At 49.0% G+C, this 24,912-nt stretch overlaps 1 protein-coding gene across 1 annotated transcript in view; it reads left to right on the forward strand.

The window, feature by feature from the left end:
* LOC140420914 (sodium- and chloride-dependent neutral and basic amino acid transporter B(0+)-like) overlaps window positions 1–24,507 on the forward strand; it is a 59,099-nt gene extending 34,592 nt beyond the window's left edge. The window contains exons 4-6 of the mRNA XM_072505061.1: window positions 3,108–3,217; window positions 3,317–3,487; window positions 23,817–24,507. Of these exons, the coding sequence (XP_072361162.1) occupies window positions 3,108–3,217; window positions 3,317–3,487; window positions 23,817–23,963 (428 nt within the window). The 3' untranslated portion in view covers window positions 23,964–24,507. The remainder of the gene's footprint in view (window positions 1–3,107; window positions 3,218–3,316; window positions 3,488–23,816) is intronic.
* The last annotated feature ends 405 nt before the right edge of the window (window positions 24,508–24,912 follow it).

The following is a 24,912-nucleotide window of genomic DNA, read 5'->3' on the forward strand; positions in this document are numbered from 1 at the left end:
TCAGTTTTAAAGATATGAGAATATTTTGTTGGACTGCAAGATTTCTCCACGGCTCTAGTGGACTTCATCAAACTGGATATGATTAAGTAATCAAGGGTAGAAGAAAGAGACTGGACTGGGGTGGTACGGTGGCACAGTGGTTAGCACTGCTGCCTCACAGCTCCAGGATCCCAGGTTTAATTCCGGTATCGGGTGACTGTGGAGTTTTCACTCTCCCCCCCCGCCCCCCCGGTGTCTGCATGGGTTTCCTTCGGGTGAACCGATTTCCTCCCACGGTCCAAAGATGTGCAGGTTAGGTGGATTGGCTATGCTAAGTTGCCCCTTATATTCCAAAAGGTTAGGTGGGGTTCCTGGGTTACAGGGATAGGAGGCGTAGGGTGCTCTATCCAGGGCCAGTGCAGACCCGATGGGCTGACTACCCTCCTTCTGCATCATAAATTATATGATTCTATGAAATCAAAACAGCAAAAGGGTATTGGGTAAAATTCAATGGGATATTTCAAAATGAGCAAAATTAAATTGGAAGGGTAAATAATTTGAATTGGAACAATGAGTCTGGTAGCAAGCAAATTTGGTGAAGAGTATGCACAAGATGGATACTGATGACTGGAGAGCTGGAGAATATTATAAGTCCATGCATTGTTAATTCGAATTATATTGTGTGAGGTGATCTGCAGGTAGGGAGCATCATAGCAAAAGAAACATCAATCTAAGTTGATATGAAGAGGAACTGAAATTTTTTAAAAAGTAAATTTTCTTGTTGCATAGATTACCCATTTAAAGGCTAGAGAAAAGGAAGAAAGTGATCAATAATAATAAGTTAAGGAGTAAGATTTCACCCTGGAACATTTTAACACACTATTCTCAAGTTAAAATGACATTTGATCCACATTGGAATCGATTAATTAAATTACTAACATAGCAAGTGGTCAAATTTAATTTTTTTACGAATGATAGCAGGCTTCGTAGATGGTTTATGAGTTACAGTAATACTGGTGAAGCCAGAAAAAATGGGCTCTCATATTTATTGAAGATACACGAGAGTCTAGTCCCGTGACTACAGGGAGAAACACAATGCGAGATATTTGCATAGTAGCACAGTGGTTAGCACTGTGGCTTCACAGCTCCAGGATTTCATGTTCGATTCCCGGCTTGGGTCACTGTCTGTGCAGAGTCTGCACGTTCTCCCCTTGTCTGCGTGGGTTTCCTCCAGGTGCTCCGGTTTCCTCCCACAAGTTCTGAAAGACATGCAGTAGGTGAATTGGACATTCTAAATTCTCCCTCTGTGTACCCGAATAGGCGCCGAAGTGTGGAGACTAGGGGATTTTCACAGTAACTTCATTGCAGTGTCAGTGTAAGCCTACTTGTGACGATAATAATGAAGGTTATTATTAATACTACTATTATTATCAATATTATTACATAGAGGAAGAGTTATTATATGGGACATCATATACCCAGGCATTCTTAGCCTCAAGGTTAGGAAACAGACATTAAATTATTAATTTTGATCTAGTTATCTCACAATCTAAGTATGACAACCCAATATTATTTATACTGAATTCAGCAACACAAGCTGATCGTGTGACTTGGTCTCAGCATTGTAATCGAAATGGACAAGTGAGATATCAAAACATTATTTTAGTTGAACAAGAAGTAACAGAAATTATTTTTCTTTCCTAATAAAGGAGCAATTTAGCATGGCCGATCCACCTACCTTTTGGATTGTGGGGGTGAGACCCACGCAGATACGGAGAGACTGTACAAACGTCACATGGACAGTGACCCAGGGCTGGGATCAAACCCGGGTCCTCGGCGCCATGAGGCTAACCACTGCACTAGCATGCTGCCCTACTGAAATGAATTTTAATGAATGGGATAGACCCACGAGTAATTGATACTTAAGAGGGCCAGTCAAGGATCCCTGAGTTTATTTGATTGAGTTTATTTGTTTTCCCCCAAAATAGGAGACTATGGGAAATTACATCAATAGATGACCATCACCCTTGAGAAACAAATTAGAAACTGATCATGCTCATCTAGATCAATCACAGGTTGATAACGCACTCCTTAAGTCAATTAAGAATTAGTCCCTCCTTTATTTAGGCCGATTAGAATGCAATAACATCATTGATCACACTGTGGAATGTGGCTTGAAATTAGTTAATAAACAGAAGCTTTCACTGACCAAGTTGTACATTGAATATGGAACTGAAGTCCGTTTGTAGTGCCTGCTATTCAGAAGAAGAGGTTAGGAGCGAGGAACTGTCAATTGCTAATTTGGCCCATTTGGATAAAGCCAAGGGGTCAGAAATCATTGACTACAGCAAAGTTCCTGGGAAACTGCAAGGGCTGCAAGGTACAGCTGTAAATAATGGAGAAAGAGGAACTTTGATTGACCACAAGAGGACTGTAATACATACACCACTGCTTTACAGTTAACAGCCCAGGACTGAAAAAGTGTTTAGATAGAAGTCATAAGTCGGTGGTCAGGGTGCCAGACAGTCAAGGACCATGGACATGTGTTTACTGATAGTATAGCTATGTGTACGTGCCTTGTTGATGATTGGGCAAGAGACGAGTTGTTGGAATTGGTTAAATACTACTATGGGAAAGAAATAAAGTAATCAGGGCTATTATTTCTGATTGGACATTGATTACCTTTGAATAAGTGTACAATTTTGATTGGTGTACGTAAATTACTTGCAGTTGTGCCTAAATATATGATTACCATTGTTTTCCTTTGTTCGGGGAACTTGTGAATCATGTGGTGGATCTGTCACCTGGTCACTCAGGGGAATGAAGTACCTGATAGCTGGATAGCTGTGAAATTCCCCGAACAGATGTGTTCATTTGACATCCGTATCTTCATGTGTATTAGCACAACTGCATGTGGCGATTCGGATTGGCTGACTTGGGTAATTTGGCAGCTGTGAATGAATTTACCCTACATCTGAAATGCTGAAAAATCTGAAGTTGCTAAGCAACCTTTTCAACACTGCTGCCGATGTAGAAAATAAATGACAACTTCAAACAAGCTGCACTGAAGTTCAGACTAATCAGGTGACCACCTCTGACTCTGGCTCTCTCTTAATTTTTGTTCACAGGGTTAAACAAATTCATCAAGGATATTGAGATGATGATTGGAAGAAAACATTGGCTCTTCTGGATGTGGTGGAGAGTGTGTTGGCTAATTGTCACACCAGGTTTTTTGACAGTAAGGATATGTGTAATATTTAGTGATTTAAGCTGCCATTAATCAAGCTGCAGATTGTCTAACTCAACATGTTTCTAATTATTCTTTCTGTGAAAGCAGACAATCCTAATCTGGTCTATAATAATAACTGATCCACCAACATATGGAAACATTGAGTATCCTACTTGGTCAGTCGTACTTGGATGGCTAATTGTAGTGTTCTATTTCATGTGGGTCCCAATTATTGCCGTGCTAGTAATTGTTTACTCCAAAGGTGACAACATGTGCAAGGTGAGCAAAAAATACTTTGACCTTCTCCTAAGTGTTAGCGATATCCATGTTTTACAAATTAAAACCAGCTGTGCAGGTTAGCCCAGAAATTGAGACTATCTTGAGACACAGAAGGCATTCACAAAAGGTACGGAAAGGGGCTGAGGGACCTAGATCGTGGTGTTGATAGGCAGGTTAGTCGCTGTAGCCTCACTTCCCTAAATCATAACAATTTTAACGTTCTTTAGGAACAAGTAACATGCTACCTTGCATCACCTAATATAGGTGCAACAGTGGTTTACCACACAGGCCTTGCAGAGCACGCTCCGTGCCGGGCAGCGCTGCCGGGGGTGTTTTGTCTGTCCGCAGAAGTAGCACTTGGGTCCCCCGGGGTTGGTTGGCTGCCGCGCGCCGCAGGCGTGGGGTTGGCTGAGGGCGGTCGCTGATGGGGTCCACGATGGGGTGGCCACTGGCGGGGTCCACGATGCACGGGGGGGGGGGGGGCCGTGCGGTCGGGGGAATAAGACTGTACGTTGCGTGAGGCGATCGTGAGCGAGAGCGCTAGTTTCTTGGTCGCCGCGAGATCAAGAGGCCCTTCCAAGGCGCTGGCAGATGTAGTCACACCCTATGCCCATAACAAACTCGTCTCTCATTTGCAGGTTCGAATGTTCAGTGGCCGAAACGGCCTGGCAGTCACAGTCTCTCACCAGGGCATGCCAGAAATCTTCCACAGACTCACCGGGAAGTTGGTGCTGCGTGGAGGAGGTGCCTGGCGTAGATCTTGTTGGTCTGCTGAGCATAATTCTCCTTCAGTAGCGCCATGGCCTCTGCATAGGTAGGCGCGTCCTGCATGAGGGAAAAACATTGGAGCTCAGCCGCGTGTACAGAATCGGGAGCTTCTGTGCTTCTGAGATTGGTTCTGGCGCAGACCCGATGTATGCTTCAAAGCAAGCTAGCCAATGTTGGAAGTCCTTTTTGGCGTTGTCTGCTTGAGGATGCAGCTGCAGGCGATCTGGCTTGTTGCGGAGGTCCATCTCTGAAAAATCTTTGTGTAATAAATTGATGCGCTTTGATGCGCTATCAATTACAATGAGACGAGAGTAGAATGTAATCCAGGCTTTATTACACAGAGATATGAGGCCTCCAACAGCAGCTTATGAAATGGCTGCTGTTCGGAGAGCACACATTTATACTCCGCCTCCTGGGCGAAGCCAGCAGGCAGGGATCTACCCATGTGCCTGTCGTACAGGGGCCTTACTGTAATACCCATATATACAATATAATACAACAGTGGTGATCGCCACAGGCTCAAAATTCGGAGAGAAACAAAAAACGTGATTCTCTCCTTCATGATTGGGATTTGTCATTTTCAACCCTCTCGTCGGTGAACTGATGCGAATCAGGCCAAGTGAGCCCGGGAGCCTCATGTTAACTTATTGGTGAGCACTCACTCCAGACCTTCGCCCCTCACGGAATATTCCCTGGGTATCGATATGACATCACACCGGCGTCATTTACAATAGGTCGGCAAAAGTGTGAACCTGGCAGCCTCAGCTCTGAGGCAGATATCGGACGTTAGCAGGATTTTCATTGCACATGGTGCATTGGAGATTGCATGGGGGCACAGATAATCTCAACTCTGGACTGGGTTGGGATTAGTCATTCATTCTCGGCTGGATGGGTTGCTCGCTGGCCTTCAGGGGACCCATTTGCTTTAAGAAGGACTGGAGGCTGGCATCCAATGGGCCGCCTCCAGTCTGCTCTCTTCCTCTGTGGTTTTATACCCCTTCCCCAGGGGGGGGCACACAGAAAATTCACCATGTTAGGCAGTTGGATGCGGGCAGCACAAGGGTGAGCAGCCAGTGCGTGCAGGGCACCTGGCCATAGAGGGCGGTATGGGTGTTGGCTTGTGGTGCAGGGTGGGATGCCAGCAGACTGCTGGGGCTGCAGGGGTTCACTGCAGGTATGGATGGAAGATGGCCAGAGGTGCTGGTTACTCACCCTGGCCGTGAGGTTGTGCAGCTTTTTACAGCACTGCTGGCTGGTCCTGGCGGTAGGGCCCACTGCACTCACGTTGCTGCCACCTACGCCCAGGCCTGGTGAATGGCAGTGGTTGGCAGCCTCCTTCCCAACCCGGGGATCTGTAAGTTCCATGGCATCCAACAGGGTCTCGGGTTCCACGTGCTGCCAGTGTGACGTCTTTAACGGGATCCTGAATTGCTCCGGGACCGGCGCCGCTTTCAGTGTCATAGAACACAACCGATTCAGTCCCGGGGTCAGCATTTAGACTCTCAAACGGAGAATCCCGGCCCTTTTCTTGAATGGATTCCAAATTCCGTGAGAAATCCCGACGATGCCGTCGATGGGATTCGCACTGGTTTATTCACTGGACGTTTTGCCATTTTTTGGGAAGATTCCACCCTCTGTAACACGGGGCACTGTGAGAATCTGTAACGCCGGGACAGAGTGAGAATCTGTAACGCCGGGGCAGAGTGAGAATCTGTACCGCCGGGGCAGAGGGAGATTCTGTACCGCCGGGGCAGAGGGAGATTCTGTACCGCCGGGACAGAGGGAGATTCTGTACCGCCGGGACGGAGGGAGATTCTGTACCGCCGGGACGGAGGGAGATTCTGTACCGCCGGGACGGAGGGAGATTCTGTACCGCCGGGACGGAGGGAGATTCTGTACCGCCGGGACGGAGGGAGATTCTGTACCGCCGGGACGGAGGGAGATTCTGTACCGCCGGGACGGAGGGAGATTCTGTACCGCCGGGACGGAGGGAGATTCTGTACCGCCGGGACGGAGGGAGATTCTGTACCGCCGGGACGGAGGGAGATTCTGTACCGTCGGGACGGAGGGAGATTCTGTACCGTCGGGACGGAGGGAGATTCTGTACCGTCGGGACGGAGGGAGATTCTGTACCGTCGGGACAGAGGGAGATTCTGTACCGCCGGGACAGGGGGAGATTCTGTACCGCCGGGACAGGGGGAGATTCTGTACCGCCGGGACAGGGGGAGATTCTGTACCGCCGGGACAGGGGGAGATTCTGTACCGCCGGGACAGGGGGAGATTCTGTACCGCCGGGACAGGGGGAGATTCTGTACCGCCGGGACAGGGGGAGATTCTGTACCGCCGGGACAGGGGGAGATTCTGTTACGCCGGGACAGGGGGAGATTCTGTACCGCCGGGACAGGGGGAGATTCTGTACCGCCGGGACAGGGGGAGATTCTGTACCGCCGGGACAGGGGGAGATTCTGTACCGCCGGGACAGGGGGAGATTCTGTACCGCCGGGACAGGGGGAGATTCTGTACCGCCGGGACAGGGGGAGATTCTGTACCGCCGGGACAGGGGGAGATTCTGTACCGCCGGGACAGGGGGAGATTCTGTACCGCCGGGACAGGGGGAGATTCTGTACCGCCGGGACAGGGGGAGATTCTGTACCGCCGGGACAGGGGGAGATTCTGTACCGCCGGGACAGGGGGAGATTCTGTACCGCCGGGACAGGGGGAGATTCTGTACCGCCGGGACAGGGGGAGATTCTGTACCGCCGGGACAGGGGGAGATTCTGTACCGCCGGGACAGGGGGAGATTCTGTACCGCCGGGACAGGGGGAGATTCTGTACCGCCGGGACAGGGGGAGATTCTGTACCGCCGGGACAGGGGGAGATTCTGTACCGCCGGGACAGGGGGAGATTCTGTACCGCCGGGACAGGGGGAGATTCTGTACCGCCGGGACAGGGGGAGATTCTGTACCGCCGGGACAGGGGGAGATTCTGTACCGCCGGGACAGGGGGAGATTCTGTACCGCCGGGACAGGGGGAGATTCTGTACCGCCGGGACAGGGGGAGATTCTGTACCGCCGGGACAGGGGGAGATTCTGTACCGCCGGGACAGGGGGAGATTCTGTACCGCCGGGACAGGGGGAGATTCTGTACCGCCGGGACGGAGGGAGATTCTGTACCGCCGGGACGGAGGGAGATTCTGTACCGCCGGGACGGAGGGAGATTCTGTACCGCCGGGACGGAGGGAGATTCTGTACCGCCGGGACAGGGGGAGATTCTGTACCGCCGGGACAGGGGGAGATTCTCAGTTGCCTGACAGCGAAATCGGGAAACACGCTTGCAGAATAGGTTCCCATGCCAAAATTACGGCGGGTGCCAATTTGAAGCCAAATCGCAATTCTCCTTCGCTTCGACAGCAGCATCAATGCATTCCAGAACCCACGTATAGTAAACACCGCTTGCGTATCATTAGCGGGCCTGACCTGGTATTCTCCGGGGCATCCGTGATTCTCCGCCTCCGATGGGTCGGGTTCCTGACGGTGCGGTTCACTTGTGCTTTTAAAAATCATGAAACTGCCATTGTGGCTGATGTGGGAGAGAGAGGAGATAAGGCACAGAGGCCCGACCGTGGGCTGCTGGGCCACAGGCCAGGCTGGCTGGGGTCGGGGGTCTGCCAGGGCCCGGGGGCGGGGGGGGGGGGGGAGGAGGGCAACAGCCCAAATAGCTGGAGTGAACCCCTGCATGGGGCTGGGGTGGTGTCCAATGACGGACCGCCATTGCCCCTGCAGCCATCTTGTTGTGCACCCCACTGACCACCCACCTTGACCCCTGGTTCTGAGTGACACTGGCCGTGTGTGTGCCACCCCCACAACCCACACCCACCTCCTGCCATACCCAACTGACCGCCACCTGCTGCTGGGGCATCAGGCAACCCACCCAGAGCAACTGTAGCCCCTACAGGGGGCAGCGGAGCATTCCGCTGGCAAGGGCAGTGCCAGCCGATGGTACCCCTGGCATCAGAGACAGACACCAGGGTCAGAGGCCCCCACAGTGCCAGGCACCAATGGGGCCAGGGGTGCGGGGATTGGTGGGGAACATGCGGGACAGAGCCCGCAGTGGGTAACGCTCAGATGTACCACACCGATGTCCTGTGAGGTGGCAACCCTATCTTGGGCCTGCACAGAATGCCCTAGGCCTTGTACATGCTAATCCTTAGCCAAAACTGTCGCCCCCAATGCCTCCATCAAGGATGCAATCCGTGCGGTGTTGGCTTGGGTGGCACGCATTGTCGGCACTATCTCCTGCACGCAGTTGGACTTCTTCAACTGCACCTGCAGGGACTGGATATTCACCAACAGCCCCTGATGTAGTCCTTGGCTCTGTGACTGCATTTCCATGATCGATGGGACTGTCCGCTCCAGAAGCCTGAAAACTGTCTGGATGGCAGCTAGTCCTTGGGGTCGGCAAGCCCTCCAACCATCCATCCCTCGGATGTTCCTACCTCCACCTGCAATACCGGATCAGCTGTGTGGTGCACGCCAGAGTGTCCCAGGAGCCTCTCCAGTAAAGTGTTCAACCGAGGTGAGTATCTCTGGAATGGTGGGGACAGTTGTGATAGGAAATCCATGTCATCTTCAGACACGAGCTCCAGGGTGTCCTGAATCTTGGGTCGAGGGCTATCGTCCGAGCTGTTCTCCTCGGCAGTGCTCGACTCACAAGAGGGGGCTGCTCTGGCTGTGGTACATTTGAGGGCGGGGGACACCAGATGGACCCACCACATCTCCAGCAGGTCCTGCAAGATAAGATGTATAATTAGACTATGGGTGATGGGGACGGTGGGTGTGAGGATGGTGTGGGGGCGAGGGTAGTGGTGAGGGTGGTGTTGGGGTGAGGATGGTGTGAGGGCGAGGGTCGGGGTGAGGGGTGGTGTGGGGGTGAGGATGATGCGAGGGCCGGAGTGAGGGTGGTGTCGGGGTGAGGATGGTGTGCGGGTGAGGATGGTGTGAGGGCGAGGATCGGGGTGGGGGTGGTGTTGGGGTGAGGATGGTGAGGGCGAGGGTCGGGGTGGTGTGGGGGTGAGGATGGTGTGAGGGCGAGGGTCAGGGTGAGGATGGTGGGAGGGTGAGGATGGTGTGAGGGCGAGGGTCGAGGTGAGGGTGGTGTTGGGGTGAGGATGGAGTGAGGGCGAGGGTCGAGGTGAGGGTGGTGTTGGGGTGAGGATGGAGTGAGGGCGAGGGTCGGGGTGATGGTGCTGTTGACTAAAGGATGGTGTGAGGGCAAGGGTCGGGGTGAGGCTGGTGTTGGAGTGTGGCTGGTGTTGGGGTGAGGGTGGTGTGAGGGCGAGGGTCGTGGTGTGGTGGTCGGGGTGAGGGTGATGTCGGGGTGAGGGTGGCGTGGGTGGTGAGGATGGTGTGGGGGTCGGGGTCGGGGTGAGGATGGTGTGGGGGTCGGGGTGAGGGTGGTGTTGGGGTGAGGGTGATGTGAGGGCGAGGATCGGGATGAGGGTGCTTTTGGGGTTGGGATGGTGAGGGTGGCGTGGGGGTGAGGTGGTGTGGGGGTCGGGGTGAGGGTGGTGTTGGGGTGAGAATGAGGTGAGGGTGGTGTGGGGGTGAGGGCGGCATGGGGCTAAGGATGGTGTGGGGTTGGGGTGAGGGTGGGGTTGGGGTGAGGGTGGTGTTGGGGTGAGGGTGGTGTTGGGGTGAGGGTGGCATGGGGGTGAGGATGGTTTGAAGGCGAAGGTCGGGGTGAGGGTGGTGTTGAGGTCGGGGTGAGGGTGGTGTCGGGGTGAGGGTGGCGTGGGGGTGAGGATGGTGTGAAGGCGAGGGTCGAGGTGAGGATGGTGTGGGGGTCGGGGTGAGGGTGGTGTTGTGGTGAGAATGAGGTGAGGGTGGTGTGGGGGCGAGGGTGGGGATGAGGGTGGTGTGGTGTTGAGGGCGAGGGTCGGGATGAGAATGGTGTCGGGGTGAGGGCGGCATGGGGGTGAGGATGGTGTGGCGGTCGGGGTGAGGGTGGCGTGGGGGTGAGGATGGTTTGAAAGTCGGGGTGAGGGTGGTGTTGGGGTCGGGGTGAGGATGGTGTGAGGGTCGGGGTGAGCGTGGTGTGGGGGTGAGGATGGTGTGAGGGTCGAGGTGAGGATGGTGATGGGGTGAGGATGGTGTGAGGGTCGGGGTGAGGATGGTGTGAGGGTCGGGGTGAGGGTGGTGTGGGGGTGAGGATGGTGTGAGGGTCGAGGTGAGGGTGGTGTGGGGGTGAGGATGGTGATGGGGTGAGGATGGTGTGAAGGTCGGGGTGAGGGTGGTGTGGGGGTGAGGAGGTGTGAGGGTCGAGGTGAGGATGGTGTGAGGGTGGTGTTGGGGTGTGGGTGACGTGGGGATGGGCTGTTGACACTCGTGTCATGGGGAACCTCAATTCAGTGGCTTCTCACTTCCTCGTCTGTGGCCGAACTCCATCCTGGCGACCTCCCTTTCCTCCAGGCCGCCGATCTAGAGCCCTCTGCTCTGCCATGGTGACGGGCCACAGTCCGGCAGTGCTCCTCCAGTTTTCTCCTGCTCCCGGCAGTTATGGGCCGCCTTCACCTGGGGTGGGCGGGGCAAACGGAAGACAACAGTGTTAGGCAGTCCGCCGCATGCAGCCCAGGGGGTGGGTAGCTCATGGCCTCAGTGGCCAGAACACCCAGCCATGGTGGCCGGTATGGGCAGGGAGAGACTCTGTTACAGGGACAGTGACTCTGTTACAGGGACAGCGAGAGACTCTGTTACAGAGACAGTGACTCTGTTACAGGGACCGGCCCAAATATATCAGTTCACTCACTTTGTTAGTTAACTGTTGAAATGTGGCTGGGGTGTTTTTCATGCCAAATGGCATAACTTTGAATTAGTATATACCATCTGGAGTTACAAAAGCTGAAATCTCCTTCGCCCTTTCGGATAAAGGTACCTGCCAGTAACCTTTAAGTAAATTCAGTTTGGAAATAAAAGCTGATTGTCCCACTTTCTTAATGCAATCCTCCAAACGTGGATAGGATAAGAGTCCGTTCTTGTAACTGCATTAACCTTTCTATAGTCCACACACAACCGTTGGGTACCGTCTGGTTTAGGTACCATCACTATGGGTGAGCTCCATTGGCTGCAACCCACTTCAATTATGCCATTTTTACACATACTCTCAATCTCTTTGTTAACCTGTGCCAATTTTAAAGGCTAAGTCTGGATGGATGTTGTTTGATTGGAACAACATTTCCCACATCTATATCATGTACAGCCATTTTAGTACTTCCCAATTTATCTCTACAAACTTGCCAATGTGATATCAATAACTCTTTCAGGTCAGTTCATTTTTCCTCTGGAAGGTAATTCAACAATTTATCCCAATTTTTAAGAACATCCACATTTTCCAATTGAATTTGAGGTATGTCAAATTCACAGTCTTCTGGATTTGGTTCGTCACTTTGAGGTAGAATCATTAAAACCACCTCCTTTTTCTCTCCTTCCCTTTCAAAGTACCCTTTGAGCACATTCACATGATACACTCAGTGAGTCTTCCTCCTATCTGGTGTTTGTACCACATAATTCAGCTCACTTAATTTTCTTTCAAGCTGATGAGGTACACAAAACCTTGCTTTTAAAGGTTCACCTACCACTGGTAACAACACTAAAACTTTATCTCCACTGGCAAAACTACAAAATAGGGTTAGTGCAAGAAGACTTGGTGGGAATCTATTTAAATATGTCCAAGCATTGCCAAGGTTTGACGAGAAGGAGGTGGAAAAACAAATGAAATGGCCACAGTACATGTGGGTATTGCTGATTCGAACAAAGCTGGTAGGTTGAGCTGGTGAAGAGTTTGCATGGCTATCGGTGGAGGTATCTGAGATGTATGAGGAGGTGAAAAAATCCATCTTGGGTTCATATGAACTAGTGCCTGAAGCCTACAGACAAAGGTTTAGAAATTTAAGGAAAGAATTTGGTCAAGCATACATGGAGTTTGAAAGGATCAAACAGAGTAATTTGATCGGTGGATAAGTGCTTTGAAAATAGACCAAATGTATGAAGCTCTCATAGAAATTATACTTTTGGAGGAGTTTAAAAATTCAATTCCTGAGGTAGTGAGAATTCATGTGGAAGAGCACAGGGTTAAAACTGCGAGGTTAGCAGCAGAAATGGCAGATGATTATGAATTAGTTCATAAATTAAAGCTTGGTTTACAACATCAGTTTCAGCCTGTGAGGGATAGAAACTGGGGACATGAGAAATACTCAAGTGGACTATCTGCATATCTTTTTCCGCTTTGCATTAGACTGAGGATACAATGGACCTGATGTTGAATCTCTTGAATCATAATGTGTGCAAATGTCTTCCATTTTTTACAATTGAAACATGGACCATTGTCACGCATGACGATCTGAGGAATGCCATGATGTGCAAAAATTGTTTTTGTGTGTATAATAAAACAATTGGCTGACAAGCTTGACAACTGTGTCACTTCAAGATAGTTTGAATAGTCGGCGCCTATTAGCAAATATTCTTTACCCTCAAGGTAAAATAAGTCTAGCCCCACCTTTTGCCAAGGAACTGGCACAATTTTGCCCATTTCGATCAGTTCCTTTGGTTGTCGATATTGTGGACAAGTGGTACAGTTTTCCACCATTGTCTGTATATCATTATTTATTCCTGGCCAGTAAACCATATCTCGTGCTCGTCTCTTGCATTTCCCGATTCCAAGCTGACTCTCGCGAATCTTTTGCAGTATTTCTTTGTGCAGACTGTGAAATAATAATTCTCTGTTGTCTTAGTAACAAACCATTTGCTACACTTAGCTCTGATCGTATATTATGATACTTGGAGCATGAACCTTTCGGCCATCCATTGTTGATATTATGTATCACCATTTGCCGAGCTTCATCTTTATCTTTTTCTGCAACAATCAGTTTTGACTTGGCATCTGTGTGGCACTATGATCATATCCACATGCACTTGCACATCCTCGCCCATAGAATTGTCATTCAGTGTGGCTGTAGCTCTGGATAGCTCATCGGCTACTGCAATGTGCTTGCCCGGTGTATAGATCAATTCAAAGTCATACCTCTGAAGTTTCATCATCATCCTTTGAATGCGAGGTGACATTTCGCAAAGGTTTTTCTTGACTATGGCTACCAACGGTCTGTGATCTGTCTCTACAATGAAAGTAGGTAGACCATACATATAACTGTGGGATTCTCTAATCCATTGACTAATCCGAGACATTCTTTTTCAAATTGAGCATAGTGACACTCAGACTCTGTCTTGATCTGGATGCATATGCTACTGGTCTCCAATCACTACCATTTTCCTGCACCTAGATGATCCTTCGATGCATCTGTTGAAATCTTGGTCGGGTCAAAGAATGCTAGAACTGGAGTTGTCGTTAGAGCTGTTTTTAATGTGATCCACTCTTGTTCATGTTTGTCTGTCCAAGTGAAGTTATTCACTTTTTTTTTTTTAGAACTTCTCTAAGGCATGCTGTCTTCGCCCGGAGGTTTGGATTAAATTTACCAATAAAATTAATCATGCATAGTACTCTCAGTATTCCCTTTTTGTCTGTTTGTTGAGGCATATTCATAATGGCTTGTATTTTCATGTCATCAGGTTTTGTTCCTTGAGCAGACAGCCTGTCTCCTAGGAACATTATTTCCTTCACACCAAATTGACATATGGCCCTGTTAAGATGTAGCTCATTTTTCTTGACATTCTGCAATACTCTTATTAGCATTTCATTGTGTTCCTCTTGTGTGGAAACCCAAATGATGATGTTATCGCCAGATTCTCGAATGCCTTCAACAATGTGTTCCATTGCTCTGTGGAAATTTCTGATGCTGAGATCATGCCAAAGGGCATATGAAGAAAGCAATATTTACCTGACAGGAGTATTGAACATACAATACTTTAGTACTTCTTCATCTAACTTGAGTTGCCAGAATCCCTGCGAAGCATCAAATTTGCTGAAATATGTCGCACCTGACATCTCACTTGTGATTTCCTCTTGCTTGGGTATCAGGTAGTGTTCCCGTTTTATATTTGCATTGAGGTCTTTAGGATCCATGCATATCCTGAGATCCTTATTTTGTTTTAACACACACCATCGATTTGACCAAATCTGTTGCTGCTTCGATCTTTTTGATGACAGCAAGATGAGTCATTCTGTCTAATTCAGCTTTCAGACGGTCACGTAATGGTGCTGGAACTCTTCTCAGACCATGTATCACTGGTTGAGCATAATTTTTGAGTTGAATCTTGTAGATGAAAAGCAAAACCCTGAAAAATGTCTGGAAAAGCCTGCACAATGGATTCCATCGATCTGCAGTGTGCGTCAGTGTACAGTCTGTGCTATACACTTTTTTTTTTAAACCAGTTCCAGTGCTTCACAATTTGGCTTTTACTTGGACTTCGAGTTCACACATGTCTAATGTGATACATTTTCTGACTGTTGTAGTCCTTTAAGAAGACTGGATTGTTTAGTATTCTAGGTTTTATTTTCATAGCTTCAATATCACTGATGCTGATGAGATTCTCTCTCACTCCTGTGTCTAATTTAACATTGAGTGATTTATTTATTGATAACTAAACTGTCCAGTTTTCTTTTGTTACCGTTACAATATTATTTTTATAAACTTTTGTTTGTATAGGCAACATTTTACTTTGTTTGGCTTTGCTGACTCTGTCATCATTCGAGACTACATCGATGAAAAAGGTGCCCCCTTAAGTTAATATCATCATAGTATTTATAGATTTTTCTAGATTAACTTTCTTGTTGCTAAAACATTGTTTGGCAAAATGTTTTTTGTCTTTGCACTTTGTGCAAATGTTTCCATATGCTGGATATTGCCTTAGTAGGTGTCTGGTCCCTCATCTTTTACACGTAATGGCTGCTTCTGGCAAGTGTTTAAAATGGCCACCACTGATGAGACCATGTTTTACTTTTCAATGCATCACAATATCAATGGCGTCTGCATCGCTTCTGATTTTTGCATCTTTACTCCATGCATTCAATGTGTTTATATGCTGCACAGCAAGCTCACTTGCATGGCAAATCTTGGGCGGAATTCTCCGACCCCTGCCGGAATCGCGCTGCGCCGATCGGCGCCCTTCCCCCCCCCCCGGTGATTCTCCGACCTGGGGGGGGGGGTGCGTGGGGTGATCTGGCCCCGGGGGGGTGCCCCCACGGTGGCCTGGCCCGCGATCGGGGCCCACCGATCCGCGGGTGGGCCTGTGCCGTGGGGGCACTCTTTTCCCTCCGCCTCAAGGCTTCACCATGGCCGACACGCAAGAGACACCACCCTGCACATGCGTGGGGATGACGTCAGCAGCTGCTGACGCTCCCGCGCATGCGCGGACTTCCGCTGGCTGGCGAAGCCCTTTCGGCCCCGGCTGGCATGGCGCCAAAGGCCTTTCCCGCCGGCCGGCGGCGCGCCAACCACTCCGGTGCGGGCCTCTCAAGGTGAGGGTTTGGCCCCTAAGAGTGCGAAGAAATCCGCACCTTTGGGGTGGCCCGACGCCGGAGTGTTTCCCGCCACTCAATCCCACCGGGACCCCCCACCCCGCTAGGTAGGGGAGAATCCCGGCCCTTAATTGCGTCTTCTAATTGAAGTTCATTCTCCCTTAAGAGACGTTCACTCACCTTACCATTATTAATTCCAAAGGCAATCAGATCTCAAATCACCAAGAATTTTAACGTCACGAAGTTACAAGTTTGAGAAAGTTATCAAAGGACTCGCCTGTCTTCTGTGTGCGCATTCTAAATACCTACTGCTCGAAAGTTTTGTTCTTTTTCAGAACACACTGCTCATCGAACTTCTCAATGATGGCATCGAAACTTTCATTATTTTCCTTCTGTTAAAAAACAAATGTGTTGTAAATCTCTATCACCCAGGTGCCTGCTACAGTTAGCAATAACACTATTTTTCATTCATCTGGCTGCGCTTGTAATCCTAAGGCTGCCACATACAATGTGAACTGTTGCTTAAATGCACACCAATTGCCATCTGCATTACCAGTTACTCAAAGATACTGAGGCATTTTCAAACTTTCCATCTTTTTCTTTTACCAGTCTAGCATTCTCTGAGATTTCTTTCCATGTTACCCATTTTTTTTTTTTTTTTTTTGTAACACCGTTTCCGAATTTGAAGACCATGGGCGGGATTCTCCATTGCCCGACGCTGAAATCTGGAATGGTGATCGGGCGGAGAATGGCCCCTGATGCCAAAATCATGGCAGGCTGCGGTTTGATGCCAAGTCGCGATGCTCCGCCCCCTCCAGATCAGCATCATCGAGACGTGCGCCGCACGCAGTCGCAACCCCGTTGGAATGTCATTAGCAGGCCCAGCCGAAATGCTTCGACTCCGATGAGTTTCCGATAGCGCGGGTCACGTGTGGGATCAGCGGTCGTGAGCCTGGCGTGGTAGCTGCAGAGAGAGAGGACATGTGGACAGTGTCCAGCATCACCACATTCGGCTGAGGTCCGTGCCGCTGGCTGAGAAGCTTCTGCCAGGACTAGGGAGAGTGGTGGGGGGTGGCCAGGAGGTGGGCTGTGGGGTCAGGGTGGCGGGTACACGGTCCAGCACAAACGGCACCATCTTTTCCCGTGCGATTGGTGCATGTGTGGGGGTTGTAGGCGTACGCATGGCTGCAGATTATCGGACCTTCGCATGTGCAGCACAGACCCCATGGTCTCCAACCATTTTCTGCACATTCTGTGGGTGTTTCGCACTGGCAATGGTGCTAGCCCCTCACTGATAGCAGAATCAGTGCGGGCTTCGGCCGTTTTTCCCATCGTGAAACACCACGGATCCTCTGTTGTCGTCGGCACTTAGCCTCAGTAACAGAGAATCCAGCCCTGTGTCTTCAAATATTTTCACACTTCAGATCTTTAGATCACTACTTCTGGTACCATGTTCTGGTACCATGTTATGTTCTAGTGCATGGACAATGATTGAATCAGTGCGGCAAAGAACATCTAGTTCTAGACTAGTCAAATGTATTATTATATAACAAACTGTGGGTTGGAAACTAATACGAACCAACTGAAACAATCACAAACACGACAACCATGACGACTCCTTCTGCAGACTCCCCCCGAGGTTGAATTTCACATGGTATAACTTGCCAGCCACTTAGTGGTTGGAGCTCAAACGTATTTACATGTACAATTGCTTATGCATATCACTACAATCGTGATACGGTACTGAAGTTTGCATTGGATGTTATTGCTGCAGTGCTCTACTGTAAGGTTTAGTGTTGTCATTCAATGTGATCCTGTAGTGTTCTGTAAAGAGTAGCTACTGCAGTTATTAAATGTTGGATTCTGTTGCAGTTCTTTGTGAAGCAAACCTGCTGCAGTGTTGCAATGATGTACGTTGTTGCAGTGTTTTGAAGATCAAAGATGCCACAGTGTTGCAATGCATTCTGCTGTGGCAGTGTTGCAGGATTGGATGGTTCTGCAGTGTTGTGATGAGAAAGGATTCTACATTGTTGCAGTACTGAATGATGTTGCTTGTTGCGACAAACCAAGTTGCTGCCATGCTGTCATGCAGGATCCTGTTATAATTTTGCAGTGCAGGGTCATGCTGCATTGTTCTGATGCAGGATAGTGCTGCGGTATAAAATATATGAAAATTGGCAATTCATGCTGCAGCTGTACAGACAAATAATTGAAGCAGGGTGCTGCATTGCAGAGATGGAACAGGGTGCTGTATTGCTGTCATGGAGCAGGTGCTGTATTGTTGTGATGGAGCAGGGTGCTGTATTGCTGAGATGGAGCAGGGTGCTGTATTGCTGAGATGGAGCAGGGTGCTGTATTGCTGAGATGGAGCATGGTGCTGCATTGCTGAGATGGAGCAGGGTGCTGTATTGCTGAGATGGAGCAGGGTGCTGTATTGCTGAGATGGAGCAGGGTGCTATATTGCTGAGATGAAGCAGGGTGCTGTATTGCTGTGATGGAGCAGGGTGCTGTATTGCTGAGATGAAGCAGGGTGCTATATTGCTGTGATGGAGCAGGGTGCTGTATTGCTGAGGTGGAGCAGTGTTCTATTGCTGTGATGGAGCAGGGTGTTTGATTGCTGTGAAAAAATGAAAATCGCTTATTGTCACTGTGAAAAGCCCCTAGTCACCACATTCCGGCACCTGTTCAGGGAGGCTGGTACGGGAATTGAACCGTGCTGCTGTCCTGCCTTGGTCTGCTTTGAAAGCCAGCTATTTAGCCCTGTGTGCTAAACCAGCCCCTAATGGAACAGGGTGCTGCATTGCTGAGATGGAACAGGGTGCTGCATTGCTGAGATGGTGCAGGGTGCTGATTGCTGAGATGGTGCAGGGTGCTGTATTGTTGAGATGGAGCAGGGTGCTGCATTGCTGAGATGGAACCGGGTTCTGCATTGCTAGGATGGAGCAGGGTGCTGCAATGCTGTGATAGAACAGGGTGCGGCATTGCTGAGATGGAGCAGGGTGCTGCATTGGTGAGATGGAACAGGGTGCTGTGTTGCTGAGATGGAGCAGGGTGCTGCATTGCTGAGATGGAACAGGGTGCTGTGTTGCTGAGATGGAGCAGGGCGCTGCATTGCTGAGATGGAACAGGGTTCTGCATTGCTGAGATGGAACAGGGTTCTGCATTGCTGAGATGGAACAGGGTGCTGCATTGCTGAGATGGAGCAGGGTGCTGTATTGCTGTGATGGAGCAGCGTGCTGGATTGCTGAGGTGGAGCAGGGTGTTCTATTGCTGTGATGGAGCAGGGTGTGCTATTGCTGTGAAAAAATGAAAATCGCTTATTGTCACAAGTAGGCTTCAATGAAGTTACTGTGAAAAGCCCCTAGTCACCACATTCCGGCGCCTGTTCGGGGAGGCTGGTACGGAAATTGAACTGTGCTGCTGGCCTGCCTTGGTCTGCTTTGAAAGCCAGCTATTTAGCCCATTGTGCTAAACCAGCCCCTAATGGAACAGGGTGCTGCATTGCTGAGATGGAACAGGGTTCTGCATTGCTGAGATGGAACAGGATGCTGCATTGCTGAGATGGAGCAGGGTGCTGCATTGCTGAGATGGAACAGGGTGCTGCATTGCTGAGATGGAACAGGGTGCTGCATTGCTGAGATGGAACAGGGTGCTGCATTGCTGAGATGGAACAGGGTGCTGCATTGCTGAGATGGGGCAGGGTGCTGCATTGCTGAGATGGGACAGGGTGCTGCATTGCTGAGATGGGACAGGGTGCTGCATTGCTGAGATGGGACAGGGTGCTGCATTGCTGAGATGGAACAGGGTGCTGCATTGCTGAGATGGAACAGGGTGCTGCATTGCTGAGATGGGACAGCGTGCTGTATTGCTGAGATGGGACAGCGTGCTGTATTGCTGAGATGGGACAGCGTGCTGCATTGCTGAGATGGGACAGGGTGTTGCATTGCTGAGATGGAACAGAGTGCTGTGTTGCTGAGATGGAACAGGGTGCTGCATTGCTGAGATGCTTCAGGGTGCTGCATTGCTGAGATGGAGCAGGGTGCTGCATTGCTGAGATGGAGCAGGGTGCTGCATTGCTGAGATGGAACAGGGTGCTGTATTGCTGAGATGGAACAGGGTGCTGCATTGCTGAGATGGAACAGGGTGCTGTATTGCTGAGATGCTTCAGGGTGCTGTATTGCTGAGATGGAACAGGGTGCTGCATTGCTGAGATGGAACAGGGTGCTGCATTGCTGAGATGGAACAGGGTGCTGTATTGCTGAGATGGAGCAGGGTGCTGTATTGCTGAGATGGAACAGGGTGCTGCATTGCTGAGATGGGACAGCGTGCTGCATTGCTGAGATGGGACAGGGTTCTGCATTGCTGAGATGGAACAGGGTTCTGCATTGCTGAGATGGAGCAGGGTGCTGTATTGCTGAGATGGAACAGGGTTCTGCATTGCTAGGATGGAGCAGGGTGCTGCACTGCTGTGATAGAACAGGGTGCGGCATTGCTGAGATGGAGCAGGGTGCTGCGTTGGTGAGATGGAGCAGGGTGCTGTGTTGCTGAGATGGAGCAGGGTGCTGTATTGCTGAGATGGAGCAGGGCGCTGCATTGCTGAGATGGAGCAGGGCGCTGCATTGCTGAGATGGAGCAGGGCGCTGCATTGCTGAGATGGAGCAGGGCGCTGTATTGCTGAGATGGAACAGGGTTCTGCATTGCTGAGATGGAACAGGGTGCTGCATTGCTGAGATGGAGCAGGGTGCTGTATTGCTGTGATGGAGAAGGGTGCTGCATTGCTGAGATAGAACAGGGTACTGGATTGCTGAGAGAGAGCAGGATCCTGCAGTGTTTGAAGGAAGATTATGTCCATTGAGAAAATGAAAGAGGGTGCATTAGTGCAATGGAGACAGGTGCTACAATACTGCGATGGATAAGATGATAGAATGTTTGGAGGAGTTGATGGAACCATAGAAAGACATATGGCAGAGATGGAGGCCATTCAGCACACTGCGTCCATGGTCACCAAAACCAACTCTTGCTTGTCTAATCCTAACCCACAAACCACAATCAATAATGATAAATACAACACTTCCTCCACAATAATCCTCAATACGAGGATCCTGGAAGTCTGTGCACTTAGCCCCCTACTATACTCCACAGCCACACACGACTGTGTGGCAAAACGTGGCTCCACCTCCATCTATATGTTTGCTGATGACACGACCGCAGTGAGTTGGATCTCGAACAATGATGAGTCAAAGTACAGGAAGGGGCTAGAGAACCTAGTGGCGTAGTGTAACGATAACAATCTCTCCCTCAAGGCCAGCAAAACTAAGGAGCTGGTCATTGACTTCAGGAAGATAAGTAGTGTACACACCCCTGTCTGCATCAATAGTGCCAAGGTGGAGATGGTTGACAGCTTCAAACTCCTAGGTGTGCACATCACCAACAATCTGACTTGGTTCAATCACATCGACGCTACGACCTGGAAAGCACAACAGCACCTATACATCCTCCGGAAACTCCAGAAATTCAGCATGTCCTCATTGACTCTTCCCAATTTTTACAGATGCACCATAGAAAGCATCCTATCTGGCTGCATCACAGCCTGGTATGGCAACTGCCCGGCCCAAGACCGTAAGAAACTATAGAGAATCGTGAACACCGCCCAGTCCATCACATGAAACTGCCTCCCATCCATTGAATCTATCTACACCTCCCGCTGCCTTGGGAACGCAGGCAGTATAATAAAAGCCCCCTCTCATCCCGGTTATTCTCTCCCAGCCTCTTCCATCGGGCAGGTGATACAGAAGTCTGAGAACACGCACTAACAGGTTCAAAAACAGCTTCTTCCCTGCTGTTACCAGATTCCTGAATGACCCTCTTATGGACTGAACTGATCTCCCCACACATCTTCTCTTCTGAGTAGTACTACACTCCGTATGCTTCACTTGATGTCTGTGTCTATATATTTACACTGTGTATTTATGGTAGATCCTATGTTATTTTAATGTATGGAATGATCTGTCTGGACTGTACGCAGAACAATACATTTCACTGTACCTTGGTATACGTGACAATAAATCAAATCCACCTTTCAGCTCCTCATCTATAGCTCTGTGGATTGCAGAACCTCACAGCCATATCCACGCTTTTAAAATGTGATGAAAATTTCTGCCTTTAGCACCCTTTCAGTCGGTTAGGGCCAAATCTCTCACAATCTGGGTGAACAAAATTACTCCTTTACTCTTCGCTTCTCCTTCAATCAATTATTTTACGTCCATTGACTGTTGGTCTCTTTGTGAAAAGAAGTCGGGACTTCCTATCCACTATATGGGATTTATGAAGGGGAAATCATGCTTGACAAATCTACTGGAATTCTTTCAGCATGTAATTGATTGAGTTGATGAGGGGGAGCTACAGGGCATGGTTTATTTGGACTTTCAGAAGGCTTTTAATAAAGTCCTGCATAAGAGATTAGTGTGTAAAATTACAGTGCATGGGGTTAGGGGTAGTGTATTGAGATAGAAAACCGGTTGGCAGACAGGAAACAAAGAGTAGGAATTAATGGGTCTTTTTTAAATGAACAGGCAGTGACAAGTGTGGTACCACAGGAATCGGTAATAGGACACCAGCTATTCACAATATATTTAATGATTTTGATGAAGGAACAAAATGTAATATTGCCAAATTTGCAGATGACACCAAGTTGGGTGGGAGGGTGAGCTGTGAGGAGGATGCAGAGATCCTCCACTGAGATTTGGACAAGTTGAGTGAGTGGGGAAATAAATGGCAGATGCAGTATAATTTGGAGAAATGCAAGGTTATCCTCTTTGATAGCAAAAACAAGAAGGGAGACTATTATCTGAATTGCTATAAATTAGGAGAGTGGTATGTGCAAAGAAACCTGGATAACCTCGTACACCAGTCACTGAAGGCAAGCATGCAGGTACAGCAGGCGGTAAAGAAAGCAAATTGTATTTTGGCCTTCCTAGCGAGAGGATTCGAGTACAGGAGCAGGGAGGTCTTCCTGCAGTTATACAGGGCCTTGGTGAGGCTTGACCTGGAATATTGTGTGCAGTTTTGGTCTCCTTATCTGAGGAAGGATGTTCATGCTCTAGATGAATTGCAGTGAAAGTTTACCAGACTGATTCCTGGGATTGTGGGACTGATATATGAGTAGAGATCAAATTGGTTAAGATTATATTCACTGGAATTTCGAAGAATAAGGGGGGAATATCATAGAAAATTATAAAATTCTAACAGGACTAGACAGAGTAGATGCAGAAGGATGTTCCCAATGGTGAGTGAGTCCAGAACCAGGGGGTCACACTCTGAGGATATGGGGTAGGCCATTTGGGACAGAGATGAGGAGCACTTTCTTCACCCAGAGAGTGATCGGTCTATGGAATTTGTTACCCAGGAAGTAGTTGAGGCCAAAACATTGCATGTTTTCAAGAAGCAGTTAGATATAGCACTTAGGCAAAGGGGCTCAAAGGATATGGGGGAAAGCAGGATTAGGCTGTTGAGTTGGATGTCTATAATGAATGGCGGAGCAGGCTCGCAGGGCAGAATAGCCTCTTCCTGCTCCTATTTTCTATGTTAGCCCCGCTTAATACTTGACAACTTGTTTAAGCCTCTGCTTATCCTCCTCTGTTCCAAAGAAAGCAACCCTAGCCCATAAAATCTTTAATCATGGATAAAAATTCTCCTTTCCTAGCAATATCCATAGAGATTTTCTCTCTGCCCGCTATAAGATGTTCACATCCTTCCTAAAACGTGGTCACCAGAACTGTAATCAATACTCTAGCTGTGGCCTAATTAGTGTTTTATATAGTTCTAACATAAAGCTCTGCTGGACCTGAGGTGGGGACGGATGTTACTGTGTTGAGATGAGGAAGAATCCTGTTTGGAAAATAAAGCTATGCGACTAATTTGCTGAATGTCATTGTTGCTTTTTGAGGGGGAAATAAGGATCCATGATCTGAAAAAGATAGGAAAGAATTTGGGTCATGGGACCAGACAAGGCATGTCATTATTACTGCAGTGCATTCAGATAAATAACAAATTACATAATTGTGATTTAACAACCAATTCAATTTTGTTTCCACAGAAAGTTATTGCGGGTTTGAAACCAGCTCCGGACTGGGGTCCGTTCTTGTTAAAACACAGAGGGGTACGATACCAAGACCAAATTGATCCTCAGGAGAGATTTAATTATGCCAAATTTCCTACTTTCTCATCTGCACACTATTCTTAAGGAGGATTCGAGGATTGGGGAGAACTGTTGGTGATCTGGTACAAGTGGAGAGGGTGTGTCACACACAGACACACACACACACACACACACACACACACACATATACTTTCCTCTTGTACTGGGCAGTGAGTAGCCTAACTAGAGATCCTTGACTGTTGCTTCATAAAAGGCCTGGGTCGTTTATTTTGGGAAAGAGAAGATGGTTTGTGGGACTGGGAGGAGAAGGAATGTTCTTCCCGCCCCCTAAAGTTCCTAGCAACCACTTGTTGGGTACCCTGGTTTCATAAACTGGCACAGTGCAGCAGGAGTGACCTTGCTCCTTGCCTGAGGTGTGGTTAAATCACCACCCGCCAGCTCTCTCTCAAAAGGGGGAGAGTACTTTATGGTCCTCTGGGATTGTGGCTACATTTACATTTTACCCATCTGGCGCCATTCAAAGGCCCTGAGCCCCAAAGTGGTTCAGGCCGCTTGACCCCAATGTGGCTACGCCACCGAGTTTGTGCCACTTTTGAGCCCAAGTTGTACCACTGTGGCACCTGTTTTATGGGGGGGGTGAGGGGGTGGGGTACATGTTTATGAGGGTGGTGAGATTATTTTCTCCTAGAATACTGCAGACAATCCCAGGGATACCTTGGGGATAGGTTATATCAACAAGACCATTGCTTGTTCATTGTTAAATCTCCTCTATAAATTTGCAGTTCATGACTTGAAATGATTTTGTGACTCATGTATTTGCTATCGATTTATTCATGCATCATTCAAATAAATAAATGGTTTTGAACAAGCAGACATGTGGTCCAAGGTGTTGTATATAATGTGCCTAGCCAGGATCCTAACAAGTGAATCTAGTTGCCTAAGAAACTAGCTAACTTACACCATTTACAATCTGAACATAAAGGGAAGACACATCTCCCCTCAGAGTCTTCTGTCTTATGCCCAGGGTCCCTGA

The sequence above is a fragment of the Scyliorhinus torazame genome, chromosome 5 (genome assembly GCF_047496885.1).
Source record: "Scyliorhinus torazame isolate Kashiwa2021f chromosome 5, sScyTor2.1, whole genome shotgun sequence".
Classification (NCBI taxonomy): domain Eukaryota; kingdom Metazoa; phylum Chordata; class Chondrichthyes; order Carcharhiniformes; family Scyliorhinidae; genus Scyliorhinus; species Scyliorhinus torazame.